The sequence below is a fragment of the Pogona vitticeps genome, chromosome 4, assembly GCF_051106095.1.
Source record: "Pogona vitticeps strain Pit_001003342236 chromosome 4, PviZW2.1, whole genome shotgun sequence".
NCBI lineage: Eukaryota > Metazoa > Chordata > Lepidosauria > Squamata > Agamidae > Pogona > Pogona vitticeps.
Genome location: NC_135786.1, coordinates 49,197,450 through 49,223,490, shown reverse-complemented (window position 1 = coordinate 49,223,490; position 26,041 = coordinate 49,197,450). Strand labels below are relative to the sequence as shown.

The window sequence follows — 26,041 nt, the reverse complement described above, 5'->3', positions numbered from 1 at the left end:
GTTACCTACCAAAACACTTGCCGATAGAGAGATCATATTAAGAAATCCAGCGATAGTAAGGAATTTCTCACTACTGATTCCTTCATATTGAATTAGGCTTGAAGGAAACTCCAGAAATTTGTCATTGCTTATATATTGATTATGAAAAGGCATTCAGTTCTGTGCCCCACTCATGGTTTCTTGAAATGCTGAAGATCTACAAAATTAATAACAGAATTATTATTTTATTATCTAAATTCATGGCAAAGTGGAAAATAAAATTAAGTAGAAAAACCTGTTTAACAATATTTTTATCAGAAGAGGTATCTTTCAGATGATTCTTTTTTTTCAGATGATTCTTTAAGTACTTTGTGGTTCTTCAAAGTACTTAAAGAAGTTTTAAAACCATTTTATCTCAGATAAAATGGTTTTAAAACTCTCTGTCAAAACAGCTCAGGAGTAGCACTCAGGGTTGCAGGCCTAATAATCAGAGGAATGGTCTTGATCTTTCATACTTAATGTATATGAACAATATTAAGTTGTTTGCAAATTCTGATAAACTGAATAATTTCTTAAATTTCATTGAGTCTTATAGTACAGATATAAGAATGAGCTTTGATGTTGATAAATGTCCGATTGATTATCCACATGAAAAGAGGAAAATTCTTAGAGAGTAGCCAAGAGCTCACTAATGAACAGTATATTGAATGCTTAAAGAAGCAGAAAAACCATATGTAGGTATCCACAAAAATCTCAATAAAAAACCACAAGGAACTTAAATTGTTATTCAGGAAAAAGTGAAGGTGGTACTCAGAACAGAGTTCAATGCAAAAGGAAAAAAAATACTGCTATCAATACCTGGGCAATCCCAGTATTCTTTTGGAATTGTGGACTGGACATAAAGTGATTTTGATGATTTAAATAAGAAAACCCAAGTCCTTCTATCAAAATACCAATACATCATTCAAAGGCATGTGCAAAGCGCCTTTATTTACCATAGAGAATGGACATATTCAGGCTTGTCAACCTCAAGAATCTATGTATGGGTTAAAGAATCAAACTTTGAAATTACTTCTCTAGAAACATGGTTCCATTTCATCAGATTACTAGAAGGTGATAAAGGATGAACAGTAAGACAACCTGCAATGAGAACCAACCTACATTAACAAAAGTCCCATCATGTGGGGAGGCATGACTTGAGACAATGTTACATGGATAGCAACCCAGTTATATCCTGAATGATAATGTTCATAAGCAACAATTGAACCTATGGTTTAAATTAGGCCATCTTCAGATTGAAACTGAGGGATTCATGCATGCAGTTCAATACCATATTATCTACAGTAGATACTATCTGAAAATAGTTATGAAGCAAGGTATGTGATATGCGTAGAGCCTGTCACAAATCTAAAGAAACAGTTCTTCATGTCATAGCTGGATGCCCTAAAATATCATAAATGGGGGAAAGAATTAGGATTACATGTGCAGGCATAACTAAATTACAAGGATCATTTTTCAGAATTTGGCTAAACCTTATGGATTACTCAGATCTTTTCCTCTATATTATAAATACCAGCCACCTTCAGTTTAGAAAACAAAACCATAATACTGTACTATACTATACCAGGACAAGCAAATTATCCCAGATAAAATGGTTTTAATAAGCTGGATATTATACTTCTAAATAAACAATAATAGCAACAGATCTTATGGGAGTTGGAGTTTCATCAACAAGCAACCTCAGAAGTACAGAAAGTATAACATTTGCAAAGTACCAAGCAGTAAGGGAAGAAATTAAAATAAAATGGAAGCAAGATCAGGTCATCCTCCCTCCCATACAAATTTCACCAACTGGAGGCATCCCAAGGTCTTGGGTTACCAATTTAAAACAATTGCCAATACTTACTGGTTTGCTTCCTGAAATTCCAAAGTTAGTGATTTTGTAAACTTCTCACCTACAGATTTTTAGTACTTGTCTCCTAATTTTTAGGCTTGACCCTTTGATCCACCCCTGTACACAAACGATGCTGAGTAATAATAAGATTAATAATAATAGCACCAATAGCGACAACAATACTGCAGTGATGCTGGACAAAATTTTAAGAGGATCAGCATCTTGTTTAATCTGGTATCTATGTGCCCCTTGTTTTTTGTATTAAAACCATGACATGATCAGTAGTGATGGCCTTACAAGTTTTCCAGCTATGTTTTATCCAATACTTGTTTCAGACACTTTCCATTGTCAGGTACTCTTTATGTATTTCATATCCTTCTCGTGCATTCCCAGTACAAATTCATGACCATTTGCTACAATGCAGTAAATGTTAGTAGGTTAACTTTGCAATTCAAAACATATCTATTGAGAAGTAAAAGCTACTTGTTCCAGTAGTATTTATTTCATAGTAAGAATGTTTGTGATTGCAGCTTTGAAGTCATGAAAATAAGATCTTTTCTTTCTCTTTTTCCTTTTCAAATGTTTTTAACCACTTATAAATCTCTTTCCAGTGCGAGAAAATAAAGATGTTCCTCTCGACCCAGATGACCAGAAGGTAGATAATGGCTCATTCGATTATAGGTATGTTTCCAGCTTGGTTGTATGCAAGGCACCTGCCACCTATTTGTCAATTACAAATGGCTCATTTCCCAATTCTGTAATCATCAAGATACCAGTGATCCACCACATTTCATATATTTGCATTTTTATTTTTATTTTTTGCTGTTTCGTATTTCCTCACTTTCTGTTAAAGTTCCTGCAGAGGAAAAAAAATCTACATATCCAGTTAAACAATAAGTTACACAATTTCTAGAACTACCCCATTTCAGGTTACAGATGGAGAATTTAATTGCTTCAACCCAATGTGACACTTGTAAATTCAGGATTTTTCATCCCAATCTCTTGCAGCCATTACAGCTGCCTAAAAACCAACCCACCAGAGCAGATTGTAGAGTCAAAGCAATGATGGTGGGATATATCATTTTATCAACATATTTTGGATAAAGTAGCACAGGACAGACAATGATCCTATCCTGCAAATGTACTGGGATTCTACATGCAAAGTGGAGACAGGATAACCAGATATGTAGTATTTCACCAGTATTCCAAACCTGTATAGTCCCAAGAGATTTGTACCACATAATTTATTTGTGTGTGTAGTTTGGCTTCTTTATAAAAATCTGAAAATAAATAATGAGGGTCAGTAACTTTAGAGTTCCCAACATTTTTAGTCATCCTGGTTGTTCAGTGCTCTAAGGAGTACCAAAAACTCACATGGTTGAGTGATTTAACCTCTATGCTAACTTTGCCACAAAATGTAAAATATCCTGTAGCTGAGGGTAAGACTATTCCTTAGTACCACCAATCCTCTTTGGGTCCCAAAATAACCAAACTGTTGTGAAATTTTATTATTTTATTGAAGATGTTGTAAAAACAAATCAAAAGGAATAATGTTCCAAACAGTTTCAAAAGACACTTTCATAAATCCCAAAAGCAATCAAAAAAGTTGTAGAGCAAATAAGCATTCAAAAGATATTGAGGCAGAGGTAATTCCAAAACAGTTTCCACAGAAAATAAGAAAGTTAACTATCCTAAGTTAATATTCACATTCAAGCAGAATTTCAGCATGGTTTCAGAATATGTGCAGAATATAATGCAGCAGATGAGCATAGCATTCTTCTGAGCAAGACTAGGATAAACTAAGTAAACTCTATTTCCATTTTTATACCCATCATTCCAGTTTCTAAATTTTTCAGGGGAATATGCCAATCAGACCTCAAGTCATCCTGAACCTTCCCAAAGAAGAGAGTAATGTCTCCAAACTTACTTCACTCTTCCCTCTCCCTTCTCTTTAGCTGAAACCAGTTTTGTTAATTAGCTTGCACCAGGGGCATGTTTTGGCATTGGAATTCCTTCTCAGAGAGTTAAGACACAGATGGCAAAACTTTCCAATTAATGGGCAATTTCTTCTCCCTCTTTTGGTCTGCTCATCCTAGGTACAATCTAACAAACCTGTATTTTTAAAGAGCAACTGAAAATAATTCCCCCAATTTTCCAGTTTCTTGATAACCTATTATACAAACTTATATGTATTCAGAAACGACCTTGTGAAAACCAACCCTTGCTCAGGCTGTATGTTTTTGAGGAGCGGGTGGGCACTACACATGTTCAATATGGTAATGAGCTCCACATTCCATAATCTTTTCAATAGGAAACTCAAATTATCTAATTGATCATTAGGGCTCTGTTCAACCTATCAAGATTTTCTTATCTGTGTCTGTAATGGGGACTCTATCCCATCCCTTTGTGAATCAAAGAAATCCTTTGCTGCCACTTTTTCTCTCAGCTTCCCAAAGCAAGGTTTTCTCTTTGGCTATTTACAGATGGGTCCTGTGCTCAAGGTTTACATTTGTTTCCCCATTGCTTCCAAGGAACTGAAAAAGGTAACACAGGGAGCCTTCCTAAATTAATCACATTTTTAAAACCAATGGCTAGAATCCTATTCACACAGTTCCATGAACATAAAACTGATTATGTCCACAGACTCAGACTTTAATCTTCAATAAAAAGTTTCCCATGCCCCCTTCTCCAGGTTCCTAGGGATAACAGAAAACTTGAATCAACAAAATTATGGAGAAGTTGACTCACCTCACTGATTTAGTGGGCCTATTCTAGTTGTGATTTACTGCTGGATTTCAACTATTGTGTAAAACTAAAACAAAAGGCCATGGGTTGGATCAGCATTTAAGATTGAATTATGAGCAGAATCTGAGCTGCCTTGCTTTATCAGTTCTCCTACTTTCACAAAAGTATGCTTGATATATTTTTATCATATTCTTTATATCCTTGGGGTTCTGTGAGTGCAGCATTCCAACTTCTGGAGACAATAAGGATATGCTATCACCTTCTACTGTGCTGCTACAGTAATGGTTTCCAAAAGAGTAAGCTAAGCCATTTGGAAACCCTTGCCCTGAAATAGCATTCTATTCAGGAATTATCCCATACTACACTGAACTGATAGATGAGAAAGACGCTAAGAGAGGAGAGAAGTAAGCCCAATATAGGATCATAAAATTCTAGTCCACTGCTCTGGTCGAAACTGCTTCTTCCTTCCTCCTCTATTGTGCGGTTGCATCCCCTTTTAGCCATGTTCACATGTGCTGACCACAGTGAACTTTTCTGGCCCCTTTTGTCCCATGGTAGCCCCAACCCCATGAAAATACTCCCAAAAACCAATCAGAGAATCTTGCTCAATTGAGTGAACTGGGATTTCCCCAGAGTGGGTAGAGAACCCTGTACTAGGAGAACATATATTATGGATCCAACCTCCATAAATTTTCAGACATCATCAATGGACTTCACATTAGCTTGTTACAGGTATTTGTAGTCACCGTGGTAATTTCAAGATATAGAAAACTGCATGAAACCTCACAATAATTAGTATATGAAATTCGCAATTACTTGTTAAAAAGTAGAAGCAGTTTCTTATATCAAACCTGTTTTGCTCCCAATATTTTGTCCTATGAATCCAGAAAGCACTCTACAGAACTAGATCTTTTTTGTGATTAGTTTGTGATGCCTCTAATGTCTTCTGCTGAAATTAGTCCAATGTGAAATCAGTCTTCTGGCATCAGAATTTTCTGCTACTTGATAAACAAGGTTCTTACTCTTAGTAGAGATTAATCAACCCTATATATTTAGAGTCATATATATTTAGAATCTCCTATAGCTTATTGAACAGTTATTAAGAAAGGTGCATTTTAAAATGCATGTGTTGCCTTATAAAAAAGAAAATCCTTCTCCCCCACCCCCCACCCAAATATGGGCAGATCTCTATATGGCCATATAGATAATCTGTTCCCCTCCCAACACTCATTTCAAAATCATGAAATGTCTACCTGCCTTGAGGAGCACATGTGCAGTCTAAAGACAGCCTTTCTGCAAGGAACTGCTTTGCTTTACATCAGCATGACAGAACATAGCCCTTCAGACACAAAGGCTGTTTAACTACCTTTCATTGGGACTTTGATTAAGAAAGACTATATGTGGTGGCCATTTTGCTAACATACAGTACTCTTCTACTGCTCCTGCTGCTCAGTTCTGCGGACATACCGTAATCCCCTTTTTATTGGCCATCTACAAATGAATATTTTTTGGAAATATACAATATATGTATTCTGGTGTGTTCTTACGGAGTTGTCAGGTGTTCTTCCGAATCCAACTTCATTTGGTACAATAAGATGGCTGTGCCCTTCAGGGGAAAAAAGTGTTAGTTTTTTGGAGGTTCTTTTTTTTTTAGCACTGTCCCCTAAAATGCAAACTTCGTCATTTTGCTTTCTGATCAGGCTCTTTCTGCTTTTCTCTCTGTTTTATTCCATTCTCTCTTCTCCTTTTCACCTTGTCCTTCTACATGGACCATGAAGGTCTCTTGAAAGGTAGGACTGTGGATTGCCTTGAAGTTTGGCACACACAGCTTTTTCTTTCAACAATTCCATCACTGAAACACACCTTACTCTCTACCACCTTTCCCTGCCCCTCCACCAACAACCTTCATCTAACACCATTAAAGAAACATTTCTTATTCTCATCCTTTAAATGTTGGGCACCCTGTATCCAATGAGTTGCATTCTGCCTGCAGATCTGAAGCCGTTAGCACAACCTATCGAAATACTTGCGGCCTCAGCTTTGTTCTTTATTCCCCCCTGCCACTAATTCTTAAACATGCAATGACTGCTGTTGCCTCATTGCACAACTGAGAGAGAATGAAAAGGGTCAATTTCATATTCTCAGGTAAGTTTACTGTTTGTTCCCCTGCCCCCTGATATTTAAAGAACAAGATGTGCCTGGTTTCACATGCTAGGTGGTAAACAAAGGAAACATGGTGAACAAGATGCTTTCTGCTATAGAAGAGCTTGCATCCATTCAGAACAAAGGCTTCCTGGAAATCTTTCACTGACAAAATGTTTACTCTGACATGTGCAACTCTAGAACATGATGCCCTAAGCCAGTATGATTCAAGCTTCCCTTATTTAATACATAAAATAAGCTGCTAGATTTCCATTTTAACAAATAAATAATTTGTGGTTTTGTGTTAAAGATTGTGTATACTCATCTTCCTAACTGTACTAACAAGGCAAAAAACATTACAGTCTTCAGGCCTGCAATTCAGAGATCTGCATTCAGAGGTTGAACATTTTGTGAAAAACAAATTAAGGTTCAGTTCAAGGGACTATTCTTTAGAGAAGGGAAGAAAAGAAACTCATAGCCCCACAGTTGGCTGTGTAACTCTCTGGATTGTAGCCTTGAAAAGTCAAAGCTGGTAGGATGTACTTTGAAACTTCCCTAGTTTTCCTATATAGAGGAGGGAGGACAACTGAAAAGGTAAATTCTGATCTAAACTACATTTCACCTGAATGCTTCAATATGGGAAATGAAGGTGAAAATTTCAAATGGATATCCTTGGTTTTTGCCATTCTTGTTTTGTTTTCTTCCACTACCAACTCTTTTTGCCTCAGAACTCTTCTTTGGTTTGATTATTTTGCTTAAGTAAAGCCTCTCATTGTGAAAGTAACATGTTACTTTTGTTAGGCCATACTTGCAGAACATGGGTTTGATGCGTTTGCCAGATGAGTTAATGTAAAGGAATCACCAGTGAAGATCCCTCCAAAGGAAATAGAATTCCCCTTTCAGTTGCAGTAAATAAAATGCGCTTGCATGGTGCAAGTGACCTGGAATAGCCACACACTAATAGCTAATAACAACTGACCTGTGAGGCTCACTATAATGAGAGACAGAGACGGCCAATAGCATAAATGAGGTCCATGAAATTTCATTAGAGCAACAGCAAATCTTCAAAACTTGTGACCCGTGGAAAACAAACTATATGGATTCACCAGCCGTATGCAGTGGCCTATTTATTTATTTATTTATTTTGTAGTTCCAGGGAAAAGAACTGCAAAAAGGGCAGGTTTATTGAACTCCTAGAGAGCCACCATACATATATGGTGGACATGTGAGTTTGGAACAGGAATGGGAAGAATGACAGCAGTATGAATACACCATTCTTGTTGCTCTGTGGTCTTTATTTAACCTCTGTAGACAGCTGGTTACCAGCTGCTTTCTGACTACATAGTATATCTTGCAAGAGTGTTCTTAAGAATACTGTTCTATCAAACTAAAACAGCAACCCTGCAATGTAAAAGTTACATTGGCATAAAATGTCAAGCCCTGTAGTAACAGTAAAGGAAATAGATGATGATGATGATGATGATGATGATGATGATGATGATGATGATGATGATCATCATCATCATCATCATCATCATCATCATCATCATGTTTTGTGTCATGTTTACTTTTCAAATTCACACAGTGGTTCAGTTATTTTGGGGCATGTGGTGACATGCATAGCCTTTTCTTTCCAACACCTTGTAGTTCATAACACAGCCTGGGTTCCAGACTCTTCCCTTTAGACCAAAGATTCCCAACTTGGATAACCCAAATGTTCATGGATAGCAGTTCCCAGAAGCCTTCACCACCAGCTGTATTGGCTGAGATTTCTGAGAGTTGCGGTCCAAGAACATCTGTGTTATCCAGGGTTGGGAACCACTGCTGCAGAAAGAGAGGACAGATGTTGCTGCCTGAAGACAGATGCAGGGGCTGGCTAATAATGAAGATGCTATTCCCACAGAAGCACACCCTTTATTGACCTGTAAACTTTTCTGGCCCTGGATATCAGCAATAAATGTTGAGGCGCTAGGCTCTTAGAAATGAGATATTTATTTATCACATTAGAATTTTTGTGTTACACACCATCAATGCATTTTCAACATATGCTGGCCATAGTAGAGTTTCCAAAGAATGTGAAATTTTTAAAGAGGTAGTTTTAACATTGCCAACCCTCACTGAGCTTCCATAGCCAAGAAGGGATTTGAAGCCAGATCTTCCAAGTCCTAATCCAACCCTTTTTCTGCCACACTACACAGGCTCTTAACATTAGTAATTTAAGATAGAGTAAGACTGAAGTATCACCTGACATATGCAAAAATATTTTTTAAAAAATTCCCAAGACTTCTGTGGATAGCCACATTTATTTATTTATTTATTTATTTATTTATTTATTTATTTATTTATTTATTTATTTATTTATTTATTTATTTATTTATTTATTTATTTATTTATTTATATCATGCCCATCTAGTCAATAGACTACTCTATTGTAGTCTACAAAAAGCTGGCAAGAAGGACATAATAGAAATAAACACGTCCTGTTTTATTTCCTGCATCTTGACAGACATAGGGAGCTTGTGATATTCCCTAAGTTTTTGGACTAAAACTTCTGTGATTCCAGATCATTGTCCTGCTTTGAAGAATTTCAGACCTCCTAATTTTGTTACCTTTATGAGAAATGGTTACCCTTTACATGTAAATATTTCCAGGCAGTTATTGCATCCACAAAGAGCTCATCAGGTAATTTGCAGTAAATGACTTGGAATCATGTTCTTCAGATCCTTCTGCACTGTGTCTGCATCTTTGGAATATAGTCACCTGAATTGCCTCTTTCACACATGTAAGGTTGTGCTGGCCCTTTAGGTCTACACCTTTCCAGTTCTAATGACACTTATTTTCCTTTTGATGCTAGTGATGAAGACAACAAGCCACTGCAGGGCAGTCAGACCTCATTAGATGGCACAATAAAGCAACAAGAAAGTGATGACAGCTTGGTGGACTATGGCGAAGGAGGTGAAGGGCAATTCAATGAGGATGGCTCCTTTATTGGCCAGTACACAGTCAAGAAGGACAAAGAGGAGACAGAAGGCAATGAGAGCTCAGAAGCCACATCACCAGTTAATGCGATCTACTCCCTGGCATAACAAAAATACACTGAAAAAACAGCAAGAAGAAGAAACATAATCAATGTGGGTCAGCAAAGTCACCATCAACAACAGAATGCAACCAGAGTAAGATAAAAAGGACCAAACGCAACCCTGCCCAAGTGGTCAGCAGTGCCATCATCTCTTTAACAAACAAAGCAAATGGCATAGATTGCACGGGCTGCTGAAGGGATTGTAGTGCAGCTGAAATCTGAGCTAACTCACAAGAGATCAGTAGAAGAGCAGGATGCACAGATCCTGCGCCCCAGGCTTCAGAACCTGACTGAAATAAACACCCCTGTATCCCCCCCCATGTCTAATTTGTGAGATAATGCAACTCCTTTCATTAATAATGTACACAGCTGAAAATTTTGGTTGTTTTTTAAAGGACTCACAGTTGTTCTTAAAAAAAGAAATGCTCAAACATGGGGAATATGAGGAGTGAAGAGGTATGTGTGGAGATAAAAATATAATGAAACCTCCATGCTAAAAGCAGCATGAAATCACATTGCAGAATTGGCTATTGGTACGAATGGCAAACTGTTTTATAAACAGGAACCTTTGTGATTTTTATTTTATTTTTAATTTTTGTTGAGACCATTGCCAGCCAGCCCCTGGCTTATTTCTTGTTTCTATGTGCCCTCAAGTCACTTCTGACTTATGGCGACCCCATGAATGAGAGCTCTCCAAAATGTCCTGTCCTACTTGTCCCTAAGCAAGATATATGATGCTCCTTCCTACCAGATGGTACTGCATTAATCTTCACTATAGAAGCTATATATGCCAGGGTGGTGGTGTTGCATTGATCAAAATTGTCTCAAATCTCAGTCAGTGCTATCCATTAACTATTGGGTCTGCCACAAATAATAATGTGAGGTTTCACTCTACCAGTGCTATTTATTGTCTTTATATTCAAAGAAAGGGTTTAATGGAAATTGTTGCATCTTTTTGTCAATCCAGGAAAGGAAACAAAATTGGCTTGTTCTTCTTCCTGAAGAATTACTATGGGATGATTCTTCATTCTTGCTAAAAGAGGCTGTCCCTCCTAAGGCATGCACATGGTGTTAGCTACCATCCCAGAAACATGTGTACAGCAGGAAGGGAAAAAAGAGAAAGGGTGACTGAGAAAGTGCCACCACTCTGCACGTTCCTGCTGCTCATCGAACCAGGATGGTACCTGTTAATGATAACCTGGCATTGCTCCTGCCAGTCACATCTGTGAAAAGTTCAGGGATTTCCTGTCCCTATATGTTTGATGCAAAACTACAATGCAGTCAGAATCAACCCAAACTGATTCATCTTTCCATCCTTCCTATCATTTACATATCGGTCAGGGTTGCATTTTCTGGCTTTCAAGGTAAAGTCATTCTCCAGCACAGGCAAGGACCTTATATGGTGCACTTCCTTTTGGTCAATTAACCTAAAGGAGGCCTTTTCCACTATTAAATAATCAGCAGCATGATGCTCACACTATCTGGTAGTTACACATCAAAAGCACTCAAATCAAGCTAACTTGCTAACACGCAGTAACCCTGTTTTCCTCAGATACAGATTCTGTTGTGACACTGTTCTTCCATATATGCCTTAAACAGCTTCATGCTTTCCCTGAAGCTTAATAAACTATGAATATTTACCCATAGATTAAGCCCCGGTGTGCTGGTCTGTAATTTGTCCATGCAGTACAAATAAGAAGGCTTCTGCAGCTTGGCCGGATGAGAACGCATGGATCATTTTAGAAGGTAGAGTTTTGTAATATACAGTATTTAGCGCAATTCAGTATATATTCTCTTCACTCCCTACACTTTTGAAGCCAAAGGTATTAAAAATGTAGACATGTTTTACTCCCAGAGAGTCTCTTAGTTATAAAACAATGTTCGAAAAGAAATTCCTAAAGATCTGTTCCAGAATCAGGCAAAACTAGAATTATAACATTCAAACTTGTTTGCTTTAAAGGCAGTTTGCCATTGAGGCTATTTCTAGAGAGAACAGAGCAGAGCAGAGCTTTGGTGTACTGTGTAAGGGGTTGTGACATTTTGAGACTTAAATGAAATTATTAACACAGCCATCTTGCATTGCACGAGCAAATGACCATCAGCTAATCAAAACCTCTGTAATGAATAGACCACACAATAGGAATGAAGGAAGGAAGGGTTGGGCAAAGTTTTGTTCCAAACATTGAGATGAATACACCTCCTTGTTTCACCACAGACTATAATCTCTTGGAGTGATGATTACATCTCTGGCTCCCAGAGTGCAGAATGCTTTATTGCTTCAAGCACAAAACACCGACTGTGGTTAGCTTGTCTGGGTGTTGTTGCTTTTTAATCAGGAAGCCATTTTAAGCCCCTAACTCAACTGAGTTCATGTGATACAGAATTGCTATTGGAAAGAAGGCAAGCATTTGGCATACAAATTTAGGAGGTGGTTCTATTGAGTCAAATAATTGGCCTGTATCACACGGGATTGTCTTCAATGACTGGCAGCATCATGCTGGATTTGTGGCAGGAGTCTGTATAAGTCTTACTTAGAGATGTCAAAGACTGAATCTTGGACCTCTGGTCTACCACTTCCAACATATTAAAACACGTTGTGCCAAAATTAAATAGTGATCAGTTAAAGCCAGGACATCCTATATGCATTTATCTTTTAGTTGCATATCACCTTTGAAAATGCTGCCTCCTAAATTTTATACATAACCTCTGCAATGCAGTCCAAAATAGAAGTCATCAGAATCCAGAAACTTGCAGTATTCATCCTAGCTGACTGACTTCTGGATGAGTCACAAGAGAAAATGAGACATCATTGGCAACATTCATTTGGATTGGATTGGAATAGTAGTTCTCACTATTGGATCCCCAGATGTTCATGGACTAAAACTCCTAGAAACCTTCATGATTAGCTATGCGGGTCAGGATTTTTGGGAGTTGCAGTCCAAGAACATCTGGGGACCAAAGTTTGGGAACCACTTGTTTAGAAACAAGAGACTTCAGGTTCTCATGTATGTAGCAGTACCTGCAATTCTATTCTTTGTTGCAGATGTGTATTTGTTGTGTGTATGTTTTCTCCAGAGCTTCCCTTAAACCATCTGTTTGAAGTGGCTTGGTGATAAGTGGGTGGAGTTGATTTTCACTGGGTCTGGAGGTGCATTGCAGAAATGTAATAAAAGCATGGAAAAGTCATATTTAAAAAAAAAATAAGAGGGCTAAATGCTGTTATTAGTCACAATTATTGTGGTCGTATTGAATCAATATAATAATAATAGTAATAATGTGCCATCAGATCAATTCTGACCTATGGTGACTTTTTCCAGGGTTTGCTAGGTAAACTTTTTCCAGGGTTTTCTAGGTAAGCGATATACTTTACTATTCTTTTTTCTGGGAGCATCCTGGGACATTGCAGCTTATGCAAGTCAATGGGACCTACACAGTTGTTCACTTAAGAAGTTAATGTTGTTTGAATGGAGCAACTCTATCTGCAACTAAGAACAGAATTCATACCAAAGAAAAGTAGATTGTGCTGCACTCATAAAGATAATTTTTCATCTATTTCCAATGGGGGTATATGCAACACTATTTAGCAAAGCTGCCTTATAACCATTTTATTTAATTTGCAGCTGCTGCAGAAAATAAATGCCTAATTTAACAATATATAACCATTTGCCGTTACAGTCAGTAGAGTTATCATGGGAATAGATTTGTGCTTTTGAAAGGAGAGCCGAGTTCTAAAGATGCATATTTTATTCTTAAAACTATACAGCCTAACAGAAATAAAAACCAAGAACTTTGGTGAATTGTTTCTTTGGCAAGTGTGAAAACGTAGAGAAGATCCGCATGGGTTCCTTCTCTAATACTCAGTCAAATGCACTGTTTTCCTTTTTAAAAAAGGCATTTAATTGTCAATAAGTGGTTCACTTCTTGTTATATTGTCTATAAGACCAAAGTCAATGTTATCACTAATGAAACTTTAGACTGTAATCTGTACCTAACTTAGACATGTGTTTAGTACTTACTAATTGAACACAATACAGTAGATTGCATAAATGGACCACAGTGCATACATTTTGACTGGAAGTACCTGCTATTGATCATGGATCCTCAGACAAAGGATAAGTTACTGTGCAACCCTGATTAATTAAATATGCAAATTTGAAAATATGATAGGATAACCTCTATGTGATAGACAAAGGAGATTTCAGATTTTATTGGAAACTATGCAAAAAACATGAAATTAAAATGCAGAATGAAATAATCAATTTATGAAAAAGAAGAACCTGTAGTCATCAACATTACATTCAGATGACTATAAAGGAGACAGTATATGTGGAAATCCCTGCAATATGGTACTAATAATATTATAAGGCAGCAAGTAAATTATACCTTAGTTAATGAGAGGCACCAAAACAGTGTTGAAAGTCCATTGAAATTTATCCTAGAGGTAAATTCAGATCATGATTCTGTCAGTGCTATTGTCCATTTCAAATTGGGGGGGGAGACCACAAGAAAGTATAAACAGAAAAAGTGTAGGAATTTACATGATCCGACAGTATGTAGTGTTGCTAAGGAGGATGCTTCATGAAGGCATTGTTTGGATTGTACACTGAATTGACTCAAATACAAATGTTACTTGCTCTAAATAAATGGAGGTGCCACCAACAGCAATCTCTAAAGCGGAAATATCCATTTAAGAAAAGAAAAGAAATGAATGACAGAAATTTTAAAAGCTAATGGAAGAGAGATGAATACAGAAAAATGAAGACAATATTGAATACAAATAATTACATGGGAACATCTGGAGCAAAACTAAAGAAACCAAAGAAAAAATGGTAATCCAGAAATAACCTCCAGAGGATCAGTAACTCTTTAACATACATGGAAAGACCAAGGGGGTGGCAAACATATGAAAAGCAAAGAAATGAAAACTAGCAATGCACACTGTTAATGGATAGTAATAATTCTCTGATACTTGATATCAAGGATAAAGTAATAATATTGAATGAATACATTAAAGAGCTGTTTGGCGAAAATATGCCCACAAAATTTATTTTACAAGATGTTTATATTGGACTAGAAATACAGATATCTGTATGTGAAATGCAAAATTACTAACAAAAAAGAAAAAACTATAGGATTTGTTGGAGGATGACACTTTAAGATGATTTAGTGAATCTTTTCAATCAGGTCTGTGGAACTGGTATTATTCTTGAAATGTAGGTGAGATCAAGTTTATTACATTACTTCAAAAGGAAAATACAAGGCTTGTACTATATACAGAATGATAAGTCTATTGAGACATTTGCTTAAGGATTTCTTAGAGAAAATATATGGAATTTTTAAGTGCAAAGAAAGGGTAGGAAACAAACTGCTTAGATTAAGAATGGTCTATGGAAGTATGGAACTATGGAAGTAGTAGCCTTCGTACATATGCTTTGGAGGAGATGTTATATGAATTTGGGTATATGTTTCCTTCTCCTTCTCCTTTTCCTTTTTTTTTCTTTTTTCTTTTTCTTTTTCCTTTTTGACCAGAATAAAGCCCCTGACAAATTGAACATGGCAAGCTGATGGAGTTGATGATAAATCAAAATCTTGATTCAAGAGATATTTGCACAATTGGTATCGCAGATTGGCAATAGGAAGTTGTATTGAAAGCTGAAGATAACATGGTAGAGCATTATGACAGATGTATACTCTCAGCATTGCTTCTTAATCTGTACTTTGAGAATACCTTTAGAGCAAGCACTTGTTGATTCAAATAACAGTATCATTGACAATAGAGAGGTTATCAATGATATCCAGTATGCAGATGCTACAGTGTTACCAGCTGACAGTTTAGAAGGCTTATAAAGGGAATTAGTCTATAAAATCTGTAATGTAAGTAGTTGCAAGTAGTGAACATGATCTAAAAATGAATGCTAAGGAAACCACATTCATAATCAGTAAAAAGCAAGCAGCACAATAAGTGCTATTAAAGCTCCTAAATGAAAGTATGGCAATTCTTGTCAGATTCAAGTACTTAGAATTTTGTTGAATGAACAACAGGAACCTAACTATGCAATAAAATACAGGATTGACAGATGTTGCCCAGAGCAGCTTCCATAAGATGCAGAAGAATGCGATATGCAACAAAAGTGGCTTGAAGAATGTGTGTTGTATAATGCTGTGTTTTCTATTTGTACTGTATGGCATGGAATTGTGGACATAGGCAACTGTAAAATTTGTACTTATCACAGGGTGCCAATAATTCCTTGGATCAAGAGGATAACCAATGAAGAAGTAGAAAGACAAACAAAGAAAGACCAAGAAACCATAAAACAGATAAAATACCTAAATAATACTTTGGTTACGAAAAACAAAAAACACAGATTGCAATAGCTGATAATTAAAGGTGAAATAAATAAGGAAGAAGTGCAGGTAAAAGAAGAACATTGACGGAAGAACCTTGGAGATTGACTGGGATGCAATCTAACTTCACTGTTTAGAGATGCTACATCTCTACTCACAATAGCCATGATGACTTCCAAGCTGTGGTAGCAGCAGAAAAGATAAGGGGGGGAAAGGAGGGGGTAAATTTAAATATGGAATAGAATGGAGGATAGAGTTCATTGGTATGGTTTCAAGTACAGAAAAAGTTACTTAATCCACCCATGAGAATTTGCAAATATGTCTTTAAACGGGCTTCCAACTGAATTCTATCTATGTACACTCAAGAGATAAGTTCCACTGAAGTCATATAAGGGAATGTGTGTCTAGGCCTGCAGATTTAGTCTAGCTACGCAATAAATAAGGTTTATCTAAATTATTAAAAAGCCTAGAAGTATACTCAACTTAGCACCTATCTAGAACAAACAGTACATGTCATCAAGTAATGGAATCTAGAACAAACAGTACATATCGACAAGTAATGGATGGGCAGAATACCTTTCTTCCAAAGTGCTCACTGTTGTTGTTTTTCTTAACTTGTAAGGCCATGTACTCTTAAAACAAGAGCAAAGAGAAAAACAGAGTCACAAAATTCTGGAGCATCACTAAACAGGGAGGAGGTACTTTTGCTTGTAAGCCACTGACTGTTAAATTATGTGATTATACAGGGGGCAAAGGAATGGGAGTTCTGGTTCTCCTCAATAATGATGTCCCAAGCCCACTACACAGTAGTCACACTGACACACTATACCCAGTGCTGGCGAGTAGCTATGGCAAATGGCATGACCTTTTCCAGTGATGCAACACTATTTCAGTACAGAGAAAATGTGATATTTCTGTACACATAAAGAAGACTTTTTTTAAAAAATGGAGCCTTAAAGCACATGAGTGAGTAGCACTTGTACAGCTTTATGCAAAAGGCGGGGGAAGGTTATTAGAAAAGGTTCTGGTAGCTGTTGGCTACTGACAACAAGCAGGCAAAGTGTGGTGTGAATTGACAGTTTATGTCGCTGGCAGATGGAAGTAGATTTATTTCATAGAAAATATTTGTGTTCTTCATGTGCAACACTTAAGGTAGCATCCAGCAACAAAAATATAGTACAAAAATAAAGTGTGATTGCTAAAGCCAATATTAAAATATGACGCTAAGCATACTATAGATCCTAGCCTACATAATACATGAGGAAAGCTTTAGAAAGAATCATAGTGCCACTCTTCTGCAAATATGCTTGATGTCATTTAATGTTGGAAGCTAATCAGCATTAGATATGATTCATTCTTGAATTGGAGAAAATAATTCACAATGATTGAATGGACTGTTTCATTGGAGGCAAAATTGAAATGCTATAGGAAGTTCAGTAACTGTGATGCCAGTTTGATTGGATTAATCATATTGCCTAAAGAGAAAGAGAGGATATGGGAGCTATCTTATACACTGTTCTTCCTCCAAACAATTCCCTCCCCTATTCCTCCAATACTACAATTGGTAACAGACTGGTCTTAGCAAAATATTAATAGTGCTGGCAAAGAAGCACCATTCTATGGTATTTCCTTTACCTGTAATCTAGGCATTTAATTTTATCCTTGTTCAAATTGGCTCCTGCTTAAGCGAATTCTTAGACTTAAGAATCATAGGCAACACATTTAAAGAGCCCCCATACAATGCCCAGGTAAGTGTCATTGGCTTACAGAGGTCTAATCTTCATACTACAATGGTTCCTGATGGAATACTACATAGTACATGACAAGAATGGCAAAAGAGCTCTCCATGTGCTGCCTCCTAATATAGTACACTACCAATATGGAACTTGTTCCTCCATGCACATCCCCTGCATGTCCCAGATGTGTCAATCAGATGGGCTGTCATTCTGAATTCCCTAATTTGAGTGTTACTGTCCATGTGACTAACTCATAAAAGAAACACATTTGAGTTGCCCTACTGCTGCCTTATGCTGAAGTAGGTAGTCTGTTTAATTCTATTTTAAAAGAAGCGTTGATCCCATGTCTCAGGTACAGAATTTTCCCTTCTTATAGGGGAATCACAGGAAGTTTTAGATATTATCTAATTTCACTGTTTTTAAGTTAAGCCAGCAAATTCAAAGACAGCACAATCTTTATTACTCAAATTAACAAGAATGAAAGTTCTGTCATTCTTTTCTGTGTGTGGCTGTGGAAGGGCAATAAATACCTATCTCTTCTGTGGAATAGTACATTGTGTAACAGTGTACTGTACTAGTACAATAGTCCAGAAGGGAAGAGGCAACCTTTATATGCCAGTAACACTATAAATATCGGCTGATTTTCTTTTAAGACAGCTGGGAAATAGAGATGACTCAATCCCATAAATGCAGTTCATGTTACAATGTAACAAGCAGAAAAATTTAATGTTCTAGAACTACCTGTCTTTCCTTTCACCCTGTAGAAGTGAACCACAGGACAACTAGCACAGCAGAGCACTGACCCCAGCAATAGGTCAGCCTGTAATTACCTGGATTTCTTGTTTCTAAATAAGTGTTCCACTACTTGTCAGAAATTGGGAGTGCCAGTTATTGACTTTTGTTGGGGTCCAAACTCTTGTTTATGTGTTTTACCTGATTCCTTGGGGAAGAGCACCTCATTTCGTTGCACCCACTTGTGAGTGCAATGACAAATAAATTTCTTATCTTATCTACTGTGGCCTTCTTTCCCCATCCCGCATCCCCACTAACACCTGCAGGAAAAACTTTACTTTTATTTCTGAGAAAACAGAGAATGTGAAAGGTGGGTCCAAGCAAAATAGTGGGTTTGGCCTATAAAGCAAGCATGAATTACACCAAGCTTAATTCTATGCTAGTGTCAAAAGCCTTCCACTAAGCAATAATAATAATAAAAGAAGCAAAATCTATTTTTAAAAATACATTGCAGCTCATCTTAATAATAAGAGCCAGGAGGCTTTTCTGATCTTAAGGAATTCAGAATGCCATTTGGCTCTCCCTTCAACCCAGGAGTGTCAATCTCTATAACTTTTCCTTGTTGAGTATCATAGTTTCACTGTGATGTCAAGTGAGTATTTGAGCCCTCATGTTGAATCCGCAGAGGCTGAGAAACTTTGCTTTCTACTATGGAGGTTCCAAAGGCACATTACTGAGATGATAATGAGTTTTTTGTTTGTTTTTAATTGAAACATAATCCTGTCTGCACCCCATTTCTCCCATTGTTTTCATACATTCTGTGTATTTATTTGCCTTCTTTAAAAGGAAAAAAAAAGACAGGAATTATTGTGTTAATCTGCTTTCCACCCAACAAATGTCTATCTGAGGCTATAAAGCATGGTTCACAGTGAATAGACTGATAGACTATGGGAACATGTTTTAATTTATGGACTGCATGAGTGATTTGAAAAAAGGCCAAAATATTCAGAAATGTTTTTGAATCACTGTTTTAAAAAACTGATTTTTTTTTCCGATAGTGAACACTAGACATAATAAAAATATTGTTCAGAAAAAATGCCAAGTATGACATTCATTTGTCTCCTACACAAAAGAGGGGAAATGACCCATAGCTAGGATGGCAGCTGGAACTTGGAACAAAGAGGTTAATTCCCTTGCTCTGTCATTGGCACAGGGTTGTTGAGGAATGAGCTGCAGTTTTCATAGATGAAAATTGCTGATGATTGTTTTAGAATATTTTTTAAAAAAATGAGTAGCAAAGTGTAAAGAAATATTTGCCAGAAATAGTTTTAAGGGCAATGAAATATTACCACAGTGAAATGAATGTAGGAATGAAATAACTAGTTTGGATTGCCACCTGGATAATTTTTCAAAATGGCTACATTTCACAAAATGGTGTTCAGTAGTCATTCAGCAGTTTCACTGCAATAGTAATTATGTGCCATCAAGTCAATTGCAACTTATGGGGGCCCTATTGGTTTAAAAGTATTTATAGGTGGTTTACCAGTCCCTCCTTTGGGGGGCTGCACAAAATCATTGATGAAACATATCATTCTGATCATCTGATTTGCTAAGGATGACTGTGTGAACATCAGGGTTTAATAAAAGATAATAGTATCTTCACTGAAATCTGCATGTCATTAAATAGGATATAAATAGCATTATCTAGATTCTTGATCTGAGAGCTTCATAGATCAGACATTCTTGCAACATCCATTTGAAGTAAATAATTATATTATAAATTGAAATTGCTCAATTTTGTACATAATAGAAAAGTTACATTTTGCAGATAAAACATATGTTTCTTGTGAATGAATGTTTAAGGTGAAACTTAGTTGCTTGATGTTTTCTGCAGCATATATCCATTGATGAATCATGACTGGGGTGAAGGGCCCAAATTCTGGAATGAGGCACCCCCACCTCAGCCCATGAGTCACCCAGCATGTACTCAAATCAAGAGAATCATAGGATCACTGGATAATGTGGAGTAAACGGTAATTTGGAAAGGAAAAACACAGAAAATCAAAAGCAATACTTGTGCTCAATTGTTAAGACCTCTGTTATTGTAAACAATGTCAGTGTAATCGTATTCAAAAGTAATCCCTGCTGAGTTCACTGAGACTTACTCTCAAGTAAGTACATATAGGATTACAGCATGTTAGAGCAATTTCCAGTACTTGCCTACAAACATTTATAGTTTCAGTGTCTTCTCTGCCCATCTGACATTTCAAATTGACATACACTGCCTGACAAACAACTGCAAGGGGAAATAATGAGTGATGCACATATATGACCTGTGAGGAAGGAGCAAGCCCAGCCAACAATAAAATGTTCAGGGATCAGAACCACTTTGATTTAAATCTTGCCTTCTGCAAAATTGTATTAACAGATGCAGCGCCCTCGAGATTAGAAGACTGTGCTGCTTTGTGGTGAATGGTTTGGGGTGTTGTTGTTTATTCCAGCAGTGCTGCTTTCTTAGAGCCTTCTGTATTCATTTGCTTGCATATACAGCTTCCTCCTTTTTGCTTGCCAAAGAAAGAAAGAAAAACAATTGTTCCACAATAGAGAAAAGATCACTCCCCACCCCACCCAAAAGGACAGACTTTGAGTTTTCTAAAATCGATATTTTAAAATACCAAAAGAGCTGTCAGAAAAGCAGAGTTGTTAATTGTATACGCAAGGTCAGTATTCTCAGAGTCGAAGAGCCTCTCTCCATGACTGAACCCAAAGGCAATCATCTCCCTCCTCTGCAACCCACCTACCCAGCCATTCAGTCCCCGCTAATGATGGCAATCCACTCAAGAGGTGTCATGTTCCCATAATAGTTAAATATCATTTCACTCTCAAAGGCAATCCAGTTATATCCCAGCTGGTCTCTGTTTTGGGAATTGGCCAATATAAGTAAAAGCAGATAGACCACTTATTGATTGCTTCTGTGTACCATTGCCTGCTCCTTTAAGTTTCTCATCCCATGGATCCATTCAGATAAAGGCTCCATTGTCAGCAAGAGCTGAGCTCTGCCTGGCAAATGAGCATTGGGTCATTATTTTAGACAACAAAGAAGAATTAGACCCACCACCAATTCTTATACCAAAATAGTGTTACAGATGTCAATGTCCAGCACTTGCTCATTCATGATACAGAGAAATAAGATTAATACATTTCATAAGTTTCCTATATCTGAATAGGAATACGGTGGTGACATTTCCGTGTGTTAGTTTAGTTGGTGATTGATGCTACATGGATTCATTGTGAATGGGGTGGCCCTACCAATCTGCACAGAGTGGGAGTCATGAAAAGGCTGTTTCATAGCGTAAGTTATTTTATTTAATGTGTCTTCCCCCCAAGGAGAGATACATATGTGATTTCTGCCAGCATGGTTTAGCCAGCATTGGTTACTATGCACTTTGATTTGTTAGGGAGTAGACATCTGCTGTTCTGCTTCAGGTAGCAAACTGTTTTAAGCCAGCCATAATGCCAAGTGAGTAACCATGACACCAAAAGGCAGATGCTAAGTTTACTCATTTCTGTGATGGTTTCTGGTGATGGTTGCTGCAGTTTAATCAGTTTGACTCACTGCTTAAAATGTGTGACTGATTGAAAAAGTATCCCAGATTAATAGGCAGATTTCTTCTTTTTGCAATGTACTTTTAACATAAATGCTTGTGACAGCTAGTGTAGGATAGTGGCTAAAAACCTGAGCTGGAACTTGGAAAGCCCAGGTCCAAATCTTATATCCAGCCTGAACTCGGGAAGTCACTTTCTTCGGCTGTCTGGTTTAGGGATATATCCAGACAATTTATATCGATTAGATCCAATAAATTCTGCTGGGTCCCTGTTTTTGAAGAGAAAATGCACATCGATGCCCACTCCTGGATCGCTAATTAGGGTGGAGTCTAAGGAACTGGGGTGAAAGTGGCATCCTAAGGCCCAAAATTAATATATGGTATCCATCTCATCCTCCCTGGTATACCAAAAGGGCTTTTTGAAGGCAAATTTCAATCTCTGTGGTGACATGCGTTGGTAATTTATAAGAACTGCTAAAAAACACACTATCCATTTACACTGTATGCACACCTGGGTGTGTGTGCATAGGCTTTGTTGCTTAGGGTCACACTCTATGATACTTGAAAGCTGACAACAGGTGGCGGAACATCTGTAGAACTGTGAATCCAATACAGAAAAATATTATCTTTATGCTTCACAGAAGAGACATCAGGAACTCCAGTTTTTTTTTATTTGTAGGGAAGATTTATTTTAAAAACTCATATTTTTAAAATAATAAAGGCCAAGAAATAATATGCAAAAATGCAACCAAGCCATCCCTTGCAAGAATACTGCACCGGTGTTTTGTTGGGGAAGGAGTTTCTTTCTTAGTACATTAACAGCTTTGACTGACTTGTTAGGAAAGGAGTCCCCATGTTTCATAATGCTTTCCTTCATCTTTGAGACATTGGTTAAGACTTGTTGGCCCCATTTATACCAAATGCTAAGCCAGACTTGCTCACCATTGCACCTTATCAATATCAAACGCTGTGCTAGAATGAGCTGTCCAGCCACTCCTGCTTGGCTTCTCCTGCAACATGGAGTGACCTGAACAAACATAAAATTATCAGGATGAGAAATGTTGATGTTTCTCCTGAAATAACTTCAATAATATTGTCGTCAAACAAGTCAGCATTTGCAGGAATACTGTGAAATTGACTTATGGACCCATCTTGCAACAGGAACACCAAACAAAGGTCCATATTATATTTCAGAAATGTAACAACTTAGGCCAAACTCCTACACTGCAGGCATGGCTTATGAGCAGCCAAGAGTGCCTACTCTCTCTTATCTTTGTTAGCATCATGTTTTATTCCTTTTCCTTTAGTGTTTCCCTCTGAAACCTCTTAGCAACTAAGACCCCAAGGGTGAAGTCTCAAAGTGGTGAGAGTGGGAAACAGAAAACTGTATTTAGCTAATGAAGTTGTAATTGCTTCAAATCTGACTAATAGGTCGACAATATTAGAGCCTCCTACATGCTGTTCAAAAGAAGAGCAAGATGATGAAGAAGAAGGTAGTGGTTCCTAATCACAGGAATGTGCTCCATACATAGAAGTTGCTCTTCTATTCATATTTAGCTCTCTGCACACAAGAGTGAGGATGAAAGGAGGTAGGTCTGTTCAGAGGTTCAAATCACCCCTTTCAACTGAACACATGACTAGAGCTTAATTCTGCACAACACAGATCTGCTGAGAGCCTTCTGCACACCATAGATTCTAGAGGTATTTTTAAAGATACCTGGCCCATACCTTTACATAGACCACAGCACAAGTCTGTTGAGCCTCAGAGCTGTCTGGCTTTACCTGAATACATCATGGGGTAATGAAAAATTTGAAAGTGCAGAATCTCATAATGATAAAACTCATAGTTACAGCCCACCATGGAGAAACCAAACATGTAGGCAATTCTATTGATCTGCAGTCCACATGCATGTCCAAATACACCCAGCAGTTGCAGTAGCAGCATGTCCCTGTTTATTAGGATTAGCCAACAGTTGTAGAATACTGAGCTAGCAAAGGACAGTGTAACAGTGACCATGTTGGATCCAGGTTCATATTGCTACACATGAAATTCCCTGGCTGGCCATGAGCAAGTCATTGTCAATCAGGGAATAATTGGAAGATAAAATGAGTAATGCACGTGCATGTATGCCAGCATGAGCTCAGTGGAGGAAGGGTGGAAGACAAATCTGAAAAACATATAAGTATCATGTACTGCACAATCTGTAATTTCACATGCTGGTGAGGTTCATGTTGGACTGTACAGAATAGGCTGTAGGAAAACCATGTGACATCCTTATCTATCATAGAACAGGCACCATCTCTATTAAAATAACACAGAAAAAGTTCCTTGGCATAAACTTTGCAGTCTAGTAGATGGTATCATTTCTCCTGTCCTGCACAAAGTCCCAGTTGCCTGTCTCCATTGCCATCTCTTCCCAACACAATTGGAGTGCACCCAAGAATGCTGAGTGGCTGCCACTGAAAGGGAAGACTGGTAAGGGGTGGGCCAGATCTCTTTCAGATTATCTTTCTTCCTTTACTGATTTTCTCACAAGAATCCCTGATAAGCTCCCAAGAAATTGCAGGTTTTGAAAAACACTGGTCTAGCATGACCTAGTGGTTTGATCACAGTTCATCATTAATGATGATGACTGCTTATTGGCAAATGTTCCTAGTGAACATTGATGCAGTGATTATAGGGACAGTAATTACAGGGTGCAGTGATCACAGTTCATTTGGCAGAAATGAGGAGTTATCATCAGTCATTTTGGAAGGCAGAATAGAGTCACTTACAAGTACATGAGATACTAGTAACTTACACACTGAACTCACTGGTGCCCATGAGCATTGCTGAAGTACAGTTAGTTTGTAATCAGTTGGAAGCAAAATTAAATTGGTGCCACCAAACAGCATTTACTGAAATACAATTATTCCCACAACAATCAATCAATTCCCTTCCTAGTGAATAACATCTCACTATTTATTTTCTTGAAGTAATCTGCATTCCTTGCATAACTTATTAGCAGCTTCTTCTTTGCCCCTTTCTTTTAAGCCAGTTAATACAATACTTTTTTTATTCAATTGCTGAACCCAAGGCATTTCTGAATTACCCATAATTAGTTAGTTCCTGTTCTGTGCAAGTAGGAATCTAAAAATTATCCTTGGATTGCAGCCATGGCACATAAAAAGATGGCTGACTATTCCTTTCTGTTCTATTCCTTGTCCCCAAATATAATCCTAGCAAAATTTTTACTTGCTCATAAAAATGTAGGAAAGAAAACAGGCCACAGATCACACAATCTCCACTTGTTGTTAAGTCGTGTCCGACTCTTCGTGGCCCCATGGACCAGAGCATGCCAGGCCCCTCTGTCTTCCGTTGCCTCCCGGAGTTTGGTCAAATTCATGTTCATAGCTTCGGTGACACTATCCAACCATCTCGTCTTCTGTCATCCCCTTATCTCCATTGTCTATTAATTCCAGGAGTATGAGAAATGTACAGGAAGAACTGGAAATCTTGGTTCAGAAGGATAAATAAACTTCACAGGGATAACTGAAGTTTCATGGGATGACTCCCATGAGTACAATACAGCAATTGAAGAATATAAAGTGTGCAAAAGAGAACAGAGAGAATGGAAAGGGAGGTGAAGGTGCACTGTATGTTAAAAACACATATTCCCACATAGAAATGCAGGAGGATGGGCTTGGTTGTCTTATTGAGAGCATCCGGTTTAAAATAAAGGGGGCAAAAATAAAAGGAATGTGGTAGTTGGTCTACTGTTGACTGCCTAATCAGGGAGAAGAA

At 37.5% G+C, this 26,041-nt stretch overlaps 1 protein-coding gene across 33 annotated transcripts in view; it reads left to right on the top strand.

Annotated features, from left to right (window-relative positions):
* The window catches only part of NFASC (neurofascin), a 229,028-nt gene extending 217,537 nt beyond the window's left edge, over positions 1-11,491 (top strand). For 32 of the 33 annotated variants that reach the window (XR_013544331.1, XM_078391894.1, XM_072997310.2 and 29 more), the window contains 2 exons: positions 2,485-2,554; positions 9,615-11,491. Coding sequence is in view for 31 of the 33 variants with exons in the window: in XM_078391894.1 (XP_078248020.1) it covers positions 2,485-2,554; positions 9,615-9,846 (302 nt within the window). In the remaining 2 variants the exon portion in view is untranslated. The remainder of the gene's footprint in view (positions 1-2,484; positions 2,555-9,614) is intronic. The other variant, XR_013544332.1, reaches the window with a different exon arrangement.
* The last annotated feature ends 14,550 nt before the right edge of the window (positions 11,492-26,041 follow it).